The following is a 21,233-nucleotide window of genomic DNA, read 5'->3' as shown; positions in this document are numbered from 1 at the left end:
AATATTTGTTGTTCTGAAGATATGGCTTTGGTCCTTCAATGTATGCTATATGAAATGCAATCCAAGCAAAGTCCACCAGACATAAATACAAATGGCACAGTTGAGAGAATGTTTTCAGATAAATAATACAAGTGCATACATATTTATTTAATGCAATTTCATGAATACATGCCTTTGCTATTCAAATAAATGACGCGCAGATTAATAATGCTAGCACATTCTTATTTTATTCATGATCTTGATAAGTTCATGCGTTTGGCAGTGGCTTTCCTGAGAGAAATGCCTTAAACAGTGAAAATGATCTCGCTGGTTGCGTCGATGGAGCTGTGTGTGAAGCTCCTCTTATGCTGGCAAAAGATAGCTGATTGTTACCATAAACTTGTGTCCATCCACCTACCTGCAGTGAAAAATAAATCAGAAAAGACAATACCATTTGGCACCAACCATTCAACACAACCATATGAGCATATTGACCTGTTCTCCCTCAAACCATGGTCTGTATGGCTCAGTTGTTTTCAGACCCAACTCCTTTGCTAATTCATTTGCCAGTGTCCGAGACCCTGTAAATGGGATTGTTGCATCTTGATCTCCACTGTCGTATTACATCAAAATAAACTAAATTGTAAGCAAGACCCTTTCTTTCTTCTACAAATGTGATAAAAGGATAGGAAGTAAAAAGGTAAGGAGCTTTGTAAAGAGTTTACTACCATACCTGTAAACCAAGGCTCGGATGCCAATCTTGACAAGTGAGCCCACAACACGAATTGTTAGTATCTCTCGGTTTGCAAAATCATACTGTAGAACTCTGAAATTGAAAAAGTAAAATAAGGAACCCAAACAATTCCAATGTCAACAAGAGGAAGGAATTACTTATTTATAGAAACAAAATGTATACTCCATTTCTTTGTACCACTATCAGGACTAGTTTTGAAAAGAACCATGAAGTTGTGATTATTTTCATTTCATTATCTTTGAGATGCTTACATTGGTCATACCCAGTTGTCAAAACTTAGAGTTTTGCTGGATTTGGACTAGGAGATTGGTAAGTAGTCTTAGTCTTATTTTTATTTTTGGAGAGGTTGATTCTCATACTCAACATCGCTACATGTGGCTTTGGAAGGAAGACACTTATCAACGCATTAAGGCCCAACCTCTACTTGGACTAAAGTGAAATAATTACTATGATTATCAGTGCATATCATTACTCGCTGCATAAAGTCCATTGCTGGACTCCGAGGAGCTGGGCATGGAGAGCCTTCTGCACATCTTTCCTGTTAAAATAGTTGTGTGTGATACCTTCTCCACAGATCAGTTCCTTTGTTTTAAGTTGCTGTAAGCATAAGGAAGAAAAGGTAATAATCAATTGAAATCTACAGGAAGAAAAAGCTGAGTTTTAACTACAAAAAAATGATAAAGACATATCACAATATGAGTGTTCACAATGGTGTGTAAACTTCACCTGTTGACTAAGAGCCTCTTGTTTTGAATGGAGAGATGACAAATTTTGAATTCTGGACAAGAGGGGTTCATGTAGCTTGTCAATTTGTGACTTAACAGGTGATAGACACACATCACTAATGACACCATATAGATCAATCCCGGTTGTACGGGCAAGTTGTGCGTAGAGTTCTTCAGATGCATTATAACAAGCAGTACTGACTTCTCTGTTTATACTGCCGCTCATGATCTCAGAACCGTTGCATACTTCAGTGAAAAGTTGATAATCAGCATCAGATATCAAGCCATGAGACCAATAGTACTCGCCAGGTGAGGTGATAAAACTGTAATAATCAAGAAGAGCATTCCCTACCTGCAATAGTACAAATTAATAAAATTCTGCTTAGTCAAGATTATTTGACATGACAATTTTTTTTTCCTTATATGTTTTTCCAAAAGTAAAAATTTCATGTTCTACTCACAGCTATTCCCTTCAAATTGATCTTCACATTGGACTGAATAATGAGCTGGGCAAGTTGGGGCACGTAGTGACCTATTACGGAAACAGGTACACGGCTTTAATTTATAAGAATTCTTTCTTAGTGTGTGTGTGTGTGTGTTGTATCAATAAAATGAACAATTATAATACACCTGGATTTGTAGGAGGATGATTCTTTTTTTCTTTTTTCATTTTTGAAAACTAGACTACTATAAGAATTCCTACTCCTCATACTGAATTAATCTTGCATATTTATATTTTTAATACCTTATCTATGTAATGCAGACCATAATGTTGTATTCTAGTCCATGCTCTCTATTAGACTTTCTCTAAGCAACGTGTACATGGGCATCAACACAAAATCTTACAACTGTTTGCACCAGAACTGATGGTCTTCATTTAAAAAGGAAAATTTACCTGCATAGCTCTCTCCTGCGATAAAAAAATCTTTGTCTCGGTATTCTGGATATTTGGCAAACCAGCGTTGCAGAAATATAAGATTGTCTCGTGCTTAACAAAAGCAGACATGTCATCAGTTTCAAAATGTCCATATGTAAAATGATTGGTTATTTAAACATCCTTATAGTAATTTGCTTGGAAAAAATTACACATATAAAAGGCACTGATATTTGAATGTAAGTTGTGATTTATGTCAATTTCTTTTGTTTATCTTTGTTCCGAAATCACGGTTGTCACATCTGTATTTTATCTTTAAAATCATTGGCAAAAAGATATCTGCACAATCTATTTGCATAAAACTCAACAAAAGTAATTTCAAATGAATGCAGTAGGAAAAAATTTGATTGTTACATGCCTTTGAGGATAAGAAATATGGCCAAAGAATATAAACCTGTTATCTCATCGTTCACATAGGTGTAGAATGATTTATTAGCAGAGTAAGAGAAACCAACTCCTGCCGGTGATTCCAGGTACAACATATTTGCTTCTGTAACAAAGATTAACTTAAGAAGTAAATAACAGCTATACATTCACTTAAATCTGATTTTTCATTAATCCCGGATAAATAAAAATAAATAATCAGATTTGGTCTAGAAATAGTCAAACGCACCAACAAACAAAGTAAATCATTAATCATAGCCAGTTAAAAAGGAAACGATACAAGATAAACAAGAGTACTCACGGACTTAGAAAAAATTAGAATACCTTTATTCCAGCTGTACTCATTCCTGACCAGATTGTCTCCCTTCACTATAAAGGGGCCATGCTCAAGGAAAGCTCCTGCTCCAAAAGATGAACAACCGGGCCCTACAGAAAGAGAAGAAGCACATGTTCACATAGTTTTGTATATCAAACTCGGGAAATTTTACATTCAGGAAATGGAAAACAAATTAGAGTTAAAGAGTTCATTCTGTGAGCTAGGTGACAAATTGAAAAATAATGTAATTTTACCCCCATTTAGCCAGAGAACAAGTGGCTTTGAAGCTGGCTGCACTTCAGCTTCAACAAAGTAGTAGAAAAGAGCTCTCTGTTGCTTTTCATCTATGGTGATGTATCCAGAAAATTGTTGGAAACTGACTTGAGGTTGCCCTGGCAGACTTGTGATTTTATCAGCTATGGGATGAGGTTCCACAGGCACAAAGGTGTGTACAAAAGATGCACATATTATTATGCCCATGACAATCCATTGCTGAGAGTAGTGCATGATTAAGCGAGATGAAGACAGTGAAAACAAGAGTTCTTGCTCCTCAGTTTCAGATAGAAGATTTTTGCTCTCCTGTTGGACAATTCAAGCATGACTAGTTCAGTAGTCATGAAGTCCCCATATATATCGTGTAATAATGACAAAAGTGCTTTGTTTATATAACAAAATTGGACCAAACCTATATATAGGTTTAAGTGTCTGAATCAAGTGGGTAGTGTCGCTATATACTTATCTTAACTCTCAATTACAGACCAAGCTAGGTGGCCACTGGCCAGGGTTGTCCCTTGGCTTTTCAAAAATAATCTGAAAAATTAAGAACCACTTGCTCAACGGCGCCGAAATTTGAATAAAACTTGGCTTTGAGTCCAGTGCATCACCCATACGGGGTTAAAAGTGTCACCATCGCAATGAGTTCATTACAACAGAACGTTGGACCCAGATTTGTCTTATGCAACTGGTCACTTAACCTAAGCTTTATCCAAATATTAAATAAGACAAAGAGTTATGATGTTGAGAGCGAGGCTAGATTAAAGTTAGTTAAAAAAAAAAGATTAGCCTAATTATTTTGCTCATAACCACTCCAAAATCCAAATAGTAATACACAATAAAATAATTTTTAAAAAATTTGCAATATCATAAAAAAATAAGTAAAATTATCGTTTAAATTCTAAATCAGGAAAAAGTTGGGCTTACGCCGCCGTTGCAGCCGTGCAAGTGGAACTCCGATCAGTGATCCCTTCGACGCCGTCGAAGACCTGAGCAGAGGAGTTTGAGTGGTGAGCCATAGTTGTCGCGGCGTCGATCTATATCTCCGTTGTGAACGTGCGGTATGAGTCGGTCTGACCGACGTTCACGTTTGTTTGAATTCGATTTAGTAAAGTTTTTTTTTTTTTTTTTTTTTTTTTTTTTTTTTTTTTTTTGTGGCTAAGCTTTGATTGTCTAAAAGTAGTTTTTACTTGTGTCACATTCATCATGTCGTGCGACACTTCTTTTTTTGTTTGTTGATGGGAGGTTGTATCATATGTGACATTATGACGTTTTGAGTCTTTTGACAGGGTAAAGGTAAAGCAAGACTATCAGTATTCACTAAACTTTTTTAAAGTTTCTCCAAAAAAAAAAAAAAAAAAACACTAGGAGCTACTGCGTTCTCTCTCCCTTCTCCCTTCTCTCCTCCCTCAGCCCCTTTCACTCTCCGCATCTATCTCCTCTCTCAGCTCGTCTCCCTTGTGAATAATAGTTTGCTCATTGTAATAGAAATACATAGTTGTGATTGTTGTTTGGTGGGTTTGGGTGGTTGGATTTCGGGTTGTGGGTGGCTGCTTGGGTTGTTGGATTTTGAGTTGTGGGTGGCTGTTTGGATCGGCCTTGGGTGGGTGGGTGGGTGGCTGTAAATCGGTTGTTTGGATCAGCCTTAGGTGGCTGGTTGTAAACGTGGGTGACTGCTTTGGTGGCTTTAGATGGGTGGCGGCTTTGGGTGGCTTCAAAATGTGTTTGGTGGTGATGGGTGGGTAAATGGTTTTTGTGTGTGTGTTTGGTGGTGGGTCTTCTGGTGGTGCTATGGCGGTGGTTTGGTGGGTCTGGTGTAAGAAAGTTTACTCTGTGGTGGTTGTTTTTGAATTTGCTAGTTGAATATGGTTTTTTGTGGTGGTTTACTTGGTGAATAGCGGTGGTTTGTGGGTGGTTTAGACCGGTGGCAGAGGAAAGAGACAAGGGAGAAACATATTTTTTATTTAATATTATTTTATTCGTTTGTATGTAAAAATAAAAAATGGAATGGAGAGTATATTGTAAATAAAGTTGGTATGATAGATAAAGTAGGAAATCCCTTATAACATTTTGCGAGTTATTGGACCTAATAATTACTATTTACACGTCTTAAAAAAAAAGAAAATATTTTGTATTAAAAGAATATTTTGAAAATTTTATGGTTGGAAAGTGGATGATATGTTTTTAAACATTTGCAAAGTTACATTTTATTCTATTTTATTTTATTTTTTGAGAAACCTACAAAGTTACATTTGATTAGGTGTACAAGATTTAAATATAACTAATATTACACTACTATTATCTATATATAAAAAAAATATTACATCACTTAATAATCATTTATTGGATTAATATTATGAAAATATTAAATTATATATTCTTTATATTTTTACTACTATGCATAAAAGATGGATCTATTGATTAGATAATAAACAACATATGATTGGTGTGAAATTTGACATGTGTGTTAGTAATACAAAAAATATAAAATTCAAATGTAGGATTATATTAATTCAATAAAAAATTATTAAATGACATAACATCACTTATAGTTATACCAAGCGAAACTTGAACCCATTTCTAACATCATTAATATGGTCAGGGTATGTTTAATTAGAAGAGGTAGAAAAGTGTAGGGATAGAAGAGATTTTAGTTTTCCTTATTTGTGTCTAGTTAGGGATAGAAAGTTGGATAGAAAAAATAAGTTTATATAAATTTACTCATATGTCATGTTGAAAAAATATACCCAATTAAAACCAAAAAAAAAAATGGCAAACAACCAAAAAAAAATCCAAAAAAAGTAATTAAAAAAAATCGTGTATGGTTAAATCAAAAAAAGAAAAAGAAAAGGAACAAGCAGTTCCATGCCCAAGAAAGAAAAAAAAAATGGAAATGAGGAGCTAGTGCAGTCATTGAGGCAACTATTTCTCTTCCATCTATTTTTTCCCCAAATTGGGGAGATAGAATTTTATTGGGCCAAGAGGGAAAAAATCTGGGCTCTACTAATTTTCCATCATTTCTTTCTCTCCAACAATACATCTATAAAATAACTTTTCTCTCTCTTATTTTCTATCCTCATTGTTTCACCTCCAATAAATGGACATCTAAAATTTGTAATATTTCTAACATTGCTCAAGTGAATTAGTCATATTAAACCCTGAAAGTAATGGATTTTAAATATAAAATATTAGGATTCAGATCCTCTAAATTTCCTAGGATACTCTACCAATAGATTTCCTTAAATCCTAACCACTCTTTAATGATTTAATGGTCTAGATTTTGTCATGTCAACATTCCACTAACAATATTCTTAAAATAATAAAATAATGTTGCAAATAAAACAATTAAGAATATTATTAGTAGAATACTAACATAGCAAAATCTATAGCATTAAGTCATTAAAGAATGATTAGAATTTAAGGAAAACTATTTGGTAGAGTACCTTAGGAAATTTAGAGGATCTGAATCTAAAAAATTAATATAAAACATTAACTAAATTAATGGTTAATACTTAAATGATATTTAAATATGAACAAAACTTAGGTATAGTACCTTAGATGCTGTTCCTTAAGTTCTCCTTTTAATATTCAGCCATGTGACTACTTAACTAAAAAATACACTTCCATTCTAAGGAATAACACCTAAGTACTGTACTTAAGTCTTACTCTTAAATATTAAGGCCTCAAATTGTATTGGGCTAGCCTTGGTAGGGATAGTTCAGATATTTGAATGAAGTCAAACTTTCTTGTTCCATTAGCTTTGCTCTTTGCCACTTTGCAAACTTTAAATTTTAATGACATTTTTTTTTTCTCTCTCTTTCTTTGTGATTTCCCAGAAAGCAAGTGTTTTGAAGATTAAATTGAAGAATAAATATTTTTCTTCTGAATATATGGCTTCTGTCCTTCAATGCAGGACCAGCCCTAGACATTTTAGAGCCTTAGGCGAGAATTAAAAATGGGACCTTTTTTATACTTATATATTAATTAAATTAATTTTTATTTAATATTTTTATATTATAATATATTTCATTTAAAATTTATTTTTCTTTCCTTTTGAGATGCAAATTGACTAATTAAATTTTTGTCTTCAAGTTCTTCTAACATCTCTTTTTCAATCGATAATATAGCTAATCCACTTAATCTTTTTTGAGACATTGTCGATCTTAGATATGATTTTATTAATTTTAATGGTGAACTTGTTCATTTGTAACATTTTCATCATTATTTTCATTTTCTTCTAAATTATTTTGAAGTTCATTATCAAGATTTGTTGTTTTGCAAAATTGAACGTCATTGTTATCTTGCAATTGTATCATTTCATTATATTCTAACTCTTTTTGGTGAATTTCTTGCTCATTTTTTATATTTTCATCTAAATTTTGTGTTATATTTTGTTTATTACTAATAACAAATTTATCCATGAGATCATTTTTGAGACTTAATTAATTTCTTTTTTTTAAGTTTTTCATATCCAGGTATATATTTTCTAGTAGACATTTCTAATCAAACAATATATTCATAAAGACTAAAATAAAAAATAACTTTCAAGTTTAGAGCAAATGACAAATAGAACCTGATTTATATAAAAAGTATTGTTGTAGTTTCACCGAACAATAACAAGTTTTTAGCAATCTCAACCTGCATAAATAAAGACTTATTCAATATATTACCACTAACTAAAAAATATATATAAAACACAAGATTAAAATTAAAAAAAAAAAACAAAAAACAAAAATTTAAGCACAAGCATAACAAAAATTTAAGCACAGCCATAACACAAGGCTTATTAATAAGATCCACCCTCAAAAAAACACAAAACAAATCGTATCTAATATCTATAACCCACAAAAAAAAAAAGAAAAAAAAAAGAAAATGAAAAAAAGAAAGAACACTTGAAGTTGAAGGCCCAAACAAACGTGAAACAAGTTACAAGCAGGAGATAGGTCCAATCTTTTTATCTTAACAAATACAATGAATAGAAAGGCTGAAAGCCAAGCGCCCAATCAATGAAATAAATTATACCTTAAAGTAGAAAACTCAGTCTCAAAACCTAGAGCAGAGGCGCAAAGGTGGCAAAGCACTGAGCAGAGCAGTTGAGAGAGGCGGAGAGCAGAGAATCAAAGAAGGAATGAGCGAGGCGGAGAGCAGAGGAATGGTGAAACTAAAAATTTTAGGGATTTGAGTTGTTTTATTTGTTTTTATTTGTGATTGTTGTGTGGTTAATCTCTTAGACCGGATTTGTAGTTTATCTTGTTTATTTTTGGTTTGTCTAGATGACAATAATGCTATTTTTGGACGATAATTCTGTTTAGAACCACTGTTTGACCGGATCTACCAAAAATTTTGTTTATTGGTTAAAAGGATGTGCTAAATCTTTTTAATTCATCTTAAACCCGGTTTTTTATTTTTTTTATTTGGGGGCCCTTCCACTTGTGGGCAATTGCCTAATTGGCCTAGGGGAAGGGCTGGCCTGCCACAATGTATGCTATGTGAAATTCAATCCAAGCAAGAAGTACACGACATAAATGCAAACGGCACAGTTCTGGAAATACTTTATGTAAGATTTATAATACAAGTGCGTGCATTCTTGTTTAATGCAATTGCATGAAGACATATATTTTCTGGTCAAATACAACTTTGTGCAGATCAATAATAATAGCAAATTCTTATTTTATTCATGATTTTGATATGTTCATGCGTTTGGCAGTGGCTTTCCTGTGAGAAAATGCCTTAAACAGTGAAAATGATCTTGCTGGTTGCGTTGCCGGAGCTGTGTGTGAAGCTCCTCTTATGCTGGCAAAAAGATAGCTGATTGTCACCATATACTTGTGTCCATCGACCAACCTGCAGTCAGTGGCGGAGCCAGAATTTTAGTTTAGGGGGGGCAAGATTAAAAGATAGTATTAAAAAAAAATACATTAATCGATTATAGTAACAAAATAAATAAACAATTGTAAACAAATTTAATAAAAAGTAAATGTTGCATATTGTTAATATATATATATATATATATATATAATGGCATTTCACTGTTTATTTATGGGACAAGTCATTTATGAGATATGAACAAGAAAGACAAATGCCATAAATAATGTAATATGTAAAAAATAAGGGATATGTTATGTATACAACATTTTTTTAATGGTTTCTCAAAAAAAAAAAAAAAAAAAAAGCTAATTTTAGTAGTAAGTTCAAATTAAAACCAATTACATCTTACATATATAATGTGTTATAAAAATATTTTAAATATAGAACTTATTTATATTTTTATCATTTTTTTTTTTTTTTACTTTAGCTTTTCGGGGGAAACTTTTTTCCTTACTTTCCAGTTTGCTTCTTTAAGGGTGGAGTGGACCAGCTTTTTCTCTTTTTCATGTCAAAAGGGTGGGTCAAAGTGTCAAGCACCTTAAATAAGCAATGTAATGCCCCCCCCCCCCCCCCCCCCCCTCCTACAAAACTAGTAGTTTGGGGAATTTTTTTACAAAGTCAGGGGGGGCAATTGCCCCCCCCCCCCCCTCGCCCCATGCTGGCTCCGCCAGTGCCTGCAGTGAAAAATAAATCAAGAAAAAGAATATCATTTGGCATTAACAATTCATCACAAAACTTATATGAGCAGAGCATATCGACCTATTTTCCCTCAAACCGTGCTCTGTATGGCACTGTTGTTTTCAGACCCAATTCCTTTGCTAATCCATTTACCAGTGTCCGAGACCCGGTAATCGGTAAATGGGACTTTTGCATCTTGATCTCCACTGTCAAATTACATCAAAATCAACTAAAATTATAACTACTAAGCAGGATCCTTTTCTGTCTATTCAAAATGTGGTAAAGGATATGAAGTAATTACCTAGCATATACCTGAATAAGGTATCTTGCTCTGACCCATTATGCGGCAACTAAAAAGACATTTCATGTGTAGTTTTAGTGACAAGATTTTTTTTAATTAGTCAATGACTTGTTAATCACCACGTAACGGGTTGAAAAAGATATATTCAAACATGTTTGGTGCTAAATTTTATCAAATATTTAATAGATATAAGAGCACATTTTATAATAAAAATAGAATTGTGAAAAATAAAGTTATGTCTTTATAACTATTAGACCAAAATTTTTTTTTTTAAGAGCATCATTAAACTAATTCTAATATTTCGAGGGGCTAACTCTTATTTTTGTAGGCTAAATTTTAAATACATTAAAATAATTATATATATGAAAATTGGTCAAAACTTCCATTTTTGCCATATTTGGGGTAAGGTGATTGGTAGGTAGCCTTAACCCCTTACTCCATCCTTTTTTTTTTTTTTTTGAAGATTATGATTCTCAATCTCAAACTTACAAAATATTGCTTTGGGTGAAAGGCACATAACATCAAATCAACGAACAACCTTTACTTAAAGTGAAATAATTACTTTGATGTTTTAAAAAAATGCATATCATTGCTTGCGGCACAAAGTCCATTGGTTTTTTTTTTTTTTTGAAAAAATAAAATTTTTATATTGCTCTCCCCTCCAAAACCGAACAACATGAGGAACTACAAGCAAGAGGAAAGAAGCAAGAAAAAACAGCAATTACACAGCATCCATTCTGATTACATCAGCCATACAAGGAGGAATCTCTTCAAGCCAGGCCAACTCTGTGTCAACATGAATAGCATTGCGAGCCAGGGTGTGAGCAACTTGGTTTGCCTCCCTCTTTGTGTGATGGAATTCACAGCTTTTCATGGCCTTTGACAAATGCTTCACGTCATCTATGATGTTTCCAATATGACAAGTAGATTCGGCAGTATATTGGATAGCTTTAACCACCGAGAGTGAGTCACTCTCAATTATAACACAATTAAAGCTAGTTTCAATTGCAAACCTGATAGCCCGTTGGATAGCCAATGCCTCAATGACCTCTGCATCTTGCACACCTTCCACTTTCTCTGTCAAAGCAACCAGCACCCATCCTTGACTGTCACACACCACCACACCTATACCTGCTTTATTAGTCTCTTTGAAGATAGCTCCATCAACATTAGCTTTCAACCAGCCTTGAGGGGGTGGTACCCATTTCAACTTTTCCTTTGGTCTAGCAGCTTTCATTCCTTCCTTTGTGGATTGAAATTCAAGTCTGAAGTTGTTGGCCTAGGAAACCACATCATAAGGGACTTTATCAAGCTCATGCACTCTTGTTTTGTTTTGGCAAAACCATAAAGACCAAGCTAGGATTGCGAATAGCTCCTGTAACTCAGGTTGGTCTAATTGGAAAATAAAATTTGTCACCTCCTCAAAATTCTGGTGCTAAGAATTGCAAAACAAGCTCCAAATTGGGCTGCTTTCCCACACAACCCTTGCTGAAGGACAAAGCCATAGGATATTGTGTCCTCTTTGTCTGCACCACATCTCTCACAAACTTCCCAAACTTGTACTTCCCATTTCTTTAAATTCATCTTAGTGGGCAGTGAGTTAATTCTTGCTCTCCATAGGAAGTGCTTGATCTTTGAAGGGATGTTCAGCTTCCATATCTTACGCCAAATAGTATTCTCTTTGATGCGTGAGCTACTTGGTTGATTAGCTTCCTCCCTTGCAAGTACCATTCGATAGGCACTACGAACTGTATATTTGCCATCCTTCGTTTTAGCCCAAATCAAGCGGTTAGGTGGTTTTCGATCACTCAATGGGATTTTTTTTAATAAGGGTAGCTTCCTCATGCTAGAAAATTTGGTCAATTAGATCATTTCTCCATCTCATGTTTTCCCAATCAATGAGCTCTTCAACTTTAGCATCATGAGGTAACTGACTAAGTGGGGAATGGACCTTGTGTGTGTGAGTTTGGCAGCCATGGGTCTCCCCAAATTTTCACATTATTACCTCTCCCAATCCGCCACTTGCTGCCCAACTCTATTATATGTTTAATGCCCATTATATTACTCCAGGCATATGACCCCTTAGCCCGGTCATTTAGATTTAGAATATTCCCATCCTTAAAGAAGCGGTGTTGAAATACTTTGTAAGCCAAAGTGTTGCTGTTGTTTAATAGTCTCCAATATTGCTTTGCTAGGAGAGCTTCATTGAACTTCTTGATGTTTCTAAAGCCTATATCGCCTCTAAATTTGGGTTTACAAAGTCTCTCCCAATTAACCTAGTGGATCTTGTGCCTCCTATCATCACCCCCCCACCAAAACTTCCTTATCATGATATCTAGTTCCTTGCAAAGAGAGAAGGGTAGCCAGAAACAGCTCATCACATACGTGGGAATTGCTTGTGCGATTGCCTTGATTAGAATTTCCTTGCCAGCCTGTGATAGCATTTTTTCACCCCACCCTTGTATCACTCGCCACACCCTCTCCTTTATGTTGCTAAAGGAAGCTTTTTTATTCCTCCCCACAAAAGAAGGCATGCCAAGATATTTTTCGAACTCTTTTATCTTTGGAATGTTAAGATTCGCCTGTATGACATTCTTTGTATCTTCCTCCATATTTTTGCTAAAACAAATAGTAGTCTTGTCTTGGTTCAATTTTTGCCCCGACTCTACTTCATATTTCTCCAGTATTTGTTGAATATTTTTGCACTCCTCAATGTTTGCCCAACAGAGGAAAAGACTGTCATCCGCAAAACAAAGGTTTGTGATCTTGGGACCTCCCCGACTTATGGCCACACCTGTGATTTTTCCTTCCCACTCTGCTTCTTTCAATTTAGCTAATAGACCTTCTGCACAAATAAGAAATAGATATGGGGAGAGAGGGTCGCCTTGACGCAAACCTCTCTCCGGGTGAATAGAACCACGAGGTTCACCATTAATAAGAACAGAATATGAAACTGAAGATATACATTGCATTATCAAAGAGATCCATTTTTCCTCAAAACCCATTTTTCTCATTACTTGGCTAAGATATCCCCATTTAACTCTATCGTATGCCTTACTCATGTCGAGTTTTATAGCCATAAAGCCCTTTCTACCCTCACATCTAGCTTTCATGTAATGAAGTGTTTCAAATGCCACCAAAACATTATCAGTAATCAATCTACCAGGAACAAATGCACTTTGAGTTTCAGATATGATTTTGGATAGAATGGGTTTTCGTCTATTAGCTATCACTTTAGACATGATTTTATATATAACATTACATAAACTAATGGGGTGAAAATCAGACATTCTTTTGGGGCTTGAGACTTTTGGAATTAAGGTTATGAAAGTATGGTTTATGCTTTCTGGTACTTTACATGAGTTTACTCAAGAAAGAACAGCATTAGTAACATTAGACCCAATAATATGCCAAAATGAATGATAAAAGAGTACAGGCATACCATCTGGCCCAGGGGCCTTTAGGGGAGCCATGTGTCTCAAAGCAAGGAAAACCTCCTCTGTCGTGAATTCCTGAGAAAGTTCCCTGTTCATGTCGTCAGTAATAATTTTGTGTACTCCTCTGAGAGATTGTTCATCTAGTTGTGGTCTCGTTGATGTGAAAAGGTTTGTGAAATATTGTACAGCCACATCCTCAATTTTATCTACATCTTCATGCCATACTCCATCATTATCTTCAATTCCTTGAATCCAATTGCCCATCTTTCTCCTTGAAGCATGAGTGTGGAAGAATTTAGTGTTTTGATCCCCAGTTTGTAGCCAATTAAATCTAGATCTCTGATGCCACATCTTTTCTTCTTTTACCAAGAGCACATTTACTTCTCTCCTCAAGTCAGCCTCTTGTTGGACAATGGCCTCGGTTCTGGGTTCCTTTCCAAGCTTATGTAACTTTTTTTTCTTTTCCTGCAGAAGATTGGTAATCTCTCCAAAGTCCCTTTTGCTCCATTCTCCTAAATTCTGAGCACATAACTGAATATGCTCAAAAAGATTTTCCATATCTCCATCTCTTTCCTCCTCATCCCATGAATTTCTAACAGCAGCTTCACACCCTTCTGAGCCCACCCACATCGATTCAAACCAAAATGGACGATTCCTCCTTTTGTCTCTTCTTTTTGTTCTCAAAATAATTGGCCTATGATCTGAGGAAGCCGCTGTTAAATGCTGTATATACCCTTCATGAAAGGTATTTATCCACGTTGGGTTTGCAACCCCACGATCAAGTCTTTCAAATATGCCTGCTTCTTCGCCATTCCTTTTGAACCAAGTAAATTTTGGACCTCTATATCCCAAGTTCATTAATCCACAATCATCCAAGGCATCTTTGAACTATTGAATTTGTCTTTCAGGCCTCTAGCGCCCCCCCCCCCCCCCCCCGCCCGCCCCCCACTTCTCATCAATGCTTAGTATTTCATTAAAATCTCCAAGGCATACCCATGCCTCATCCATATCTCTACGCAGGTGCCTTAAAAATTCCTATGATTCTTGACGCTTACAAGTTTCCGAGTGTCTGTAGAAACCTGTAAGCCTCCATCGACCTTTCTTCGAGCACTGGATGGTAGCGTCAATACGTTTCTTTGAGTAGTTATTGATGACAAGAGGAAAGGTGTTTTTCCAGAATAGAGCAAGTCCTCCACCGTGGCCATCCCTTGGGCATACAAGTTTGTTATCATAGTGTAATTTAACTCGAATTTGTTCCAACTTGGATTCTTCCACTAGTGTCTCCATGAGAAACACCATGTCTGGCCTCTCCATTCTTACCATATCAATTAGCTCTTGAATTGTCAATTGATTGCCGATACCACGACAATTCCAACTTAAACAGCTCATATCCAACAGGGAATAAAAGGTTTTAGGGGCACAAGCAGAGAAGCAAGCAAACCAAATAAAAGGGAAAGACCCAAATTCTAAACCCGATAATCAAAATTGGAAAAATACTAAATCAAATAAACTACTCACTACTAGCTTCCTTAGGTGAAAGACCCACGAAGGGGTGTTGATGGGCTAATAATGGAACCGGAGCTCACAAGGCAGCCAATAAACTCGAGCATATGTAAGCAGAATGGCCAAAACGTGTGCCGAGATGGAGAATTGGGATCCTACAATCCAGAGAGAAAGGGGAGACAGAGCCCCCAGTTGATAATAGTGGAGGATTCTTGTTTCTCAATATATCACTGGAAAGCTGAAAACTAGAAATTGGGCTGATCAGATGGCGACCCACTTCCGAGCTGAAACCGATGGATGAGTTCATTCACCGGTGATGCCCGCACCAAAACCGCAAGACTAAATTAAAAGGTTAATTGAGAAGAAACGGGATAGGTAGATGGTTGGTATGAAGCTAAGTTTTGGGATTAGATTTAGGGATTTCCAGATAATTAGTAAAACGCCCACAATAGGAGTGGGTAGAGAAGACCCACACACTGGTGGTGGAGAATAACCTCACGGAGGTGGAGAAAACCCACTCAAAGATGGTGGAGCAGGCCACATGGTGGTGGAGGGAGAACCCACACGGAGGTGTGAGAGAGAAAAGCTCCTACTTGGGAGAGAGAAAAAGCCCTATGGAAGTTGTTAATTACCATTGGTTGGATTTTAGGAACTGAGCATGGAGAGCCTTTTTCACTTCTTTCTAGTTTAAATACTTTTATGTGATTCCTTCTCCACAAATATATTTTCTATATATTGCTACACATATTTTTTTCATATAATGGTAAACATATACAAATTTAATAGTAATTAATAAAATAATATTTTTACTAATTGCTATTATATAGTCAAGTGATATAAATTAGTAAGTTTAATATAGTGATTTAAAGAGAAAATCATGATAAAGGGAATTAGATTAGTTATCTAAAAGAAATTCAAATATGGGTTACTTTGTAAATAAACAATATGTTGGGATACTTATAAATTATAAGCATGAAGCTTCTAGGAAGCTCCACTCTCCACAGACCCCACCAACTACACGTGCATTGACTCAAAATATAACATTCCAAATCTTTTTTCTCCAAGTCTCTCACACTCTCACTTTATCAATTTATCTCTTTGGAAGTTTAGAGTCACAAGCATTGAAGAAGGGACTAGAGAGTGAGTTTCAATGGCAGCCAAACTTGAGCTTTGTCCCCCTTATTTTAATTTTTGTCTTCATCTTCTTCTTGTTTCATCTGATGTGAAACTTTTTTACCTAATTTATTTACTCTATTTTTTTTTAACATGAATTTTGGCCTATTTCGGTGACGGTTTCAGCCCAATACAAGCCGATTTGGTGTGAATCAGAAAACGAAAAAAAAAAAAAGGACTTGCCATGTGTTGGGGGCGGAAAAGTCTTCCTTCTAACAAATGAGACTTGTGTTGGGTTGGGGACCTAAATTGAAACTCGACAATGTGCTTGAAGCACAGCCCAAAAGCCATCGATGAAGATTTGGAGAATTCGCCTTAGTTTATGCCTTGGGCCTAGGTTGGGACTGATAAGGATTATGGGATAGCCTAAAAACATTTTCTATAGTAGATAAGTTAGCACAACAGAAAAGCATACTGCAATAAAGAAATAGACCAGCAGTAAAATATTCCAATAGTAAATATTCCAGCGGTAAAATATTCCAGCAGTAAAATGAGACTGAACAAAGTAAACCTCCAGTCGTTAACTATTTCACAGATTAAAGAGAGTATCTACATCTCCAAAATCATCATCCATAGGTTCTAGTGAGAAGAAGTCCTTTAATACAAGAACACGAGGGAAAAACTCTATAGTAATAATTACATTATAACAAGAAATGGAGAAAGCTTAGTGTGAGATGAAGGGAGAAAGAGAGATTCTAGCTAGTGCAACAAGATCATTATTATGCCAAGATATGCTCATGGATATAGTATATGCAGTGAGTAGTGAGTAGTGAGGGTCATTTTGAGAGAGAGAGAGAGAGAGAGAGAGAGAGAGAGAGAGTTTAGTAGAGTTGTTGGAACTTTCTGCTGGGTACAGATAAGAGCTTATAAAAAGAGGTGTGAGGGGTATTTGTGAGCTAGGGGGCTGAAGAGCTTAGTTTCTAAGTTTGAAACTAAGAACTCAGAAGCTCAGAACCTCACTAAGAGCTTAAAGAAAATTAGAGAGAGAAAAATAAAGAAGTTTATGAGAGAGTTCTTCTTTATTGGTGTGTGTTGAAGAGAGCTCTATTTATAGTTGAGTTTGAGGGGGGGTTTTTAGCAAATAATCTCTACCAAAATTAGTCTCAATCTTTAGAAAATTCTTAGAAAATCGTTCCTAGGATTTGGCTAAGAGTGTTAAGTTCAGCTTTAGAATGTTCTTGTTGTTTTGGGTAATAGCAACTGGAGTTCTAACGTAGCATTAAATGTTGATTGTCCTCAGCCAATGAGATTAGAGCATGTTTTACGCTAATGATCTTGGTTGTCTGCTGCTAGTATCAAGGTGTCAATCTTGGAGCTCTCTGCTGGAAACTCTGCTGGAGATCTCTAAGCACAAGAACCTAAATGGGGAACCAAGGAGATCTCCAGCAGAGTTTCCAACAGAGAGCTCCAAGATTGACACCTTGATACTAGCAGCAGACAACCAAGATCATTAGCGTAAAACATGCTCTAATCTCATTGGCTGAGGACAATCAACATTTAATGCTACGTTAGAACTCCAGTTGCTTGGTTCATGAATTAGGTTCTTGTGCTTGGTTCATGAATTAGAAAGTATATGTTTTTGGCATGGTAATGAGCTGTTTACAAGTAATTCCAGAAGCTTCTATGGTCTGTTCATGGCTACTCTTTGTTCCTTGACCGATTGTGTTGGAGAAGAGGGAGAGAATGGTTGGTTGCAGCTTCTCAGCATTGTGTCTTGTCATCACAGCTTTTTGTTACATCAGTAATCATGAAAATCAGCTTGCCAAGGAAGGGTGTAAGCTTAACTAGACATGTGTCCCCTTCTGATCTGATTTGACAAGTTGAAAATGATGGTAATGGGCCTCAGCTGTTAGCTCAGTTGTGCTGAAACTTGACTAGTGGCTAGTCTAACCACTGTAGTTACTCAAGTGAACCTTGATTGTGGGGATTAGCACATCGGCTGGGTTGTCTTAGCTAGGCCTTGCTGTTGGGCTTTTTTGGGCTTGTTTATCCCTATAAAATGAATAATTTTGCCATAGATAATATACATGGGCTTTCATAGTTAGAGTTTCTTATGGAAAAAATGAGTATAGTTCCCATAAATTTTGTAGAAGAAGTAGTTTTAAAAGATGAGTTGAGTAATATATCATAAGTAGTTTAGTTTCCCATGAGTTATGGATTTTACTATATGAAAAAATATTTTTGCCAAGGAATAGTTTTGGGCTTTGAGCATAGTGAGAGTTTGGATTCGGCAGATTCGACGTCTGCGTTTTCCTTTTTTTTTTTTTTTTTTTTTTTTTTTTTTTTTTTTTGCATGTGTAATGGGAGACAAAGGCTACTGTTCATGTACTGTGCATGAACAGTAGCCGAAAATTTTGACTTTTCAACCATTTTCAGCACATCAGTAGGTCCCACGGGACCCACAAACTTCACTTTTCAGCAATTTTTCATTAAAAATGGGTCTCATGATACTATTCACACATTTAAAAATTATTTCGCTACAGTATTTTCAGTTTCAATTTTTAGTTTCAGTAAAAATAAGCTCAATCCAAACAGACTCATATTGTAATTATTTTTGCCAAATAATATTTGGGGTTTAGTAGAATAATTGTTTGCCCAATAGTTTTGGGTTTTTTGATAAAAGATGCCAAAATAATATTGGGTTTTTGTAAATAGTTGCCAAGATAATATTGGGTTTTTGTAAGTAGATGCCCAAATAATATTGGGCTTTTGTAAGTAGTTGCCAAAATAATATTAGGCTTTTGTAAATAGTTGCCAAAATAGTATTTAGGCTTTTTGTAAATAGTTGCCAAAATATTATTGGTTTTTTGTAAATAGGTGCCAAAATAGTATTTGGGCTTTTGTAAATAGGTGCCAAAATATTATTAGGCATTTGTAAATAGGTGCCAAAATAGTATTTGGGCTTTTGTAAATAGATGCCAAAATAGTATTTGGGCTTTTGTAAATAGTTTGAGATTTTGTAAAAATATTGTCATGTAGCAACGGACTTAGTAAGAGTGTCGTGTAGCAAAGGGCTTTGTAAGAGTATCGTGTAGCAATGAGTTTTTAGAGGTGCTGTGTAGCAACAGGCTTTAGAGGTGCTATGTAGCAACATGCTTTTAGGAGTGCCGTGTAATAATGGGCTTTATAAAGAGAGTTTTGTTGGACTTTTTGGATTTTTCCCACAAGGTAAATGAGTTTGGGCTTTTTGTGGAGATGGTATAACTTTGTGGCTAATTTTGGTAGTGGTATGATGAGTATTTGTGTGAGAGCTCAAGTTGGGTAATAATATGGGGAAATATTTGGGTAATATGTGGGAAGTATTTAGGAAATATTTGTGTGGGCCCAAAATAGTTTATGGGCTTGTATGGGTATTTTAGTGAGTGGGCTAATGAGATTAGGGCCTAAAAATTTGTACCTCAACATTTAGCTCCCCAAGTCACATGTGAGCAGTTTTTGTTTGATCACAAATGCGAGTTTGAAATTTGGTAGCAGTTGTGCAAAGTGGGCTTTTGTAACTTCCCACGTTCAACACCTTTGTGGGTTTTCAATTATTCCCTAGGTTTCTTGCATTAAATGCTGGTCTCTTCTCTATGTCTTGTCGCTTGCAGCTTTCATGTTTTCCAGTAAAGGCTGGCCTTGGTTGCTTCTTCATTCTTTTTTTTTTTTGTTGCTTGGATCGAGGAATAGAGGATTAAGGCAAAGAGAGAGCCTTTTCTCTTCTTCCTATTTTCAGCCTAGGGTGAGAGAGCAACACCGATTTTAACCAAGGCAGAGAGAGTGACTGAGATTTTCGACAAATCAAAGAAAGGAACAAAGCAAAACTCCTTCCTTTTCTTGTCTTCAACCAAGAGTGGGAGAAACAAAGAGCTTCGGCCAAGGTTGAGAAGGAAACTGAGATTTTCTTTCCCTTTTTGCTTTCGGCCAAGTGAAAAAGAAACCCATATTTTCTTTTGTTTCCCGTGGTAGCAGTGAGTGTTTTCTTTGCCATTTTTTTGTTCTTGGAGAAATATTTCTGCTTATGTGAGTTATGGTTGAAAGAGAAGAACTGTTGGGTTCTGGTGTTGCTGGTACTACTAGAGTGGTTGCGTCGGGAGGTGAGGCTGAGGTTCTTGTCATGGGTGCTGGTGCAAAGGCTAGGCGAGGAGAGCTCTTGTTGCCACTGCAAGACCCATGGCATTGCTCAACTTCTTTGTTTCCAGTAGTTGGGGCTTCTGAGGTTAGCCCACCTGGTGTGCCAAAAAAATGGATTTTGAAAGGTAAAGCCCCCAGCTATGAGACAACATGGGTTCTAGCTACTTCGGGTGTAATGGACCTGCGATTCTAGCATAAAGAGCTCTTGCTAATGCCAATTCAATTTTGTGTCCTTGTGGCACAATCGTTGGCTAGTCTGATTGGGTAAAGCAAGAGGTTGCTGATGAAGGATTCTGTCAAATTATGAGGAATGCCAAGATTTTCGAAGCTATAGTTGTGTCCTATGGGTGGAACATGTATAGAGATATGAGAGCACTTCGATTCTTGGTACACCGTTGGAATCTTGATACCAACACTTTCTTTTTTCCCTGGGGTGAGACTACAATCACCCTTGAAGATGTAGAAAGGATTTGCTTGCCACCTAGCATGGGAGATGTGAATCTGCTGGAGCTAGGGTTGTTTGATGAAGAGTTTGTGATTGCTAGAAAGTTGTTGGAGAACTTTGGAGGCACTTTTGCGTCTTGGATAGGTAATAGAGCTAGGTTTTCCTTTTGGATTTTCGAGTTTAGAGAATCTGAGGATGTTGATTTAAGGAGAGCTACATTCTTAGCTTTGTGGATAAGTAAATGTGTGTTTAACTCTGATCCAATACAGTTCATGAAACCTTTCACATTCCCTCTAGCCATAATATTGAGTAGAGGTGCATCTTTGCCTTTAAGTACTCTTTATTCTGAG

General features: G+C 36.0%; 1 protein-coding gene across 1 annotated transcript; it reads right to left on the bottom strand.

Moving 5' to 3' along the window:
- Positions 1-100: 100 nt before the first annotated feature.
- Positions 101-3,599, bottom strand: LOC126693320 (serine carboxypeptidase-like 46). Its single transcript, XM_050389262.1, has 10 exons — positions 3,347-3,599; positions 3,101-3,202; positions 2,787-2,882; positions 2,354-2,446; positions 1,920-1,990; positions 1,460-1,810; positions 1,206-1,330; positions 713-805; positions 475-592; positions 101-397 (listed from the first exon to the last, which is right to left on the bottom strand). The coding sequence occupies exons 1-10, from the start codon at positions 3,597-3,599 to the stop codon at positions 248-250; spliced, it is 1,452 nt and encodes a 483-aa protein (XP_050245219.1). The 3' UTR covers positions 101-247.
- Positions 3,600-21,233: the final 17,634 nt, after the last annotated feature.

Source organism: Quercus robur, chromosome 7, assembly GCF_932294415.1.
Source record: "Quercus robur chromosome 7, dhQueRobu3.1, whole genome shotgun sequence".
Classification (NCBI taxonomy): domain Eukaryota; kingdom Viridiplantae; phylum Streptophyta; class Magnoliopsida; order Fagales; family Fagaceae; genus Quercus; species Quercus robur.
Note: the sequence above shows the minus strand (reverse complement) of the source record. Positions and strands in the feature narration are given on the sequence as shown.

Bases quoted from the DNA above. Each gene is read 5' to 3' on its own strand.
- LOC126693320 (XM_050389262.1), bottom strand. From the start codon at position 3,599: ATGCACTACTCTCAGCAATGGATTGTCATGGGCATAATAATATGTGCA. The intron at 3,203-3,346 runs GTAAAATTACAT...CTCTTTCTGTAG, and splicing joins TGTTCTCTGGCTAAATGGGG to GGCCCGGTTGTTCATCTTTT. The intron at 806-1,205 runs GTAATGATATGC...TTTCAATTTCAG, and splicing joins CAATGGACTTTATGCAGCGA to AGTTCTACAGTATGATTTTG.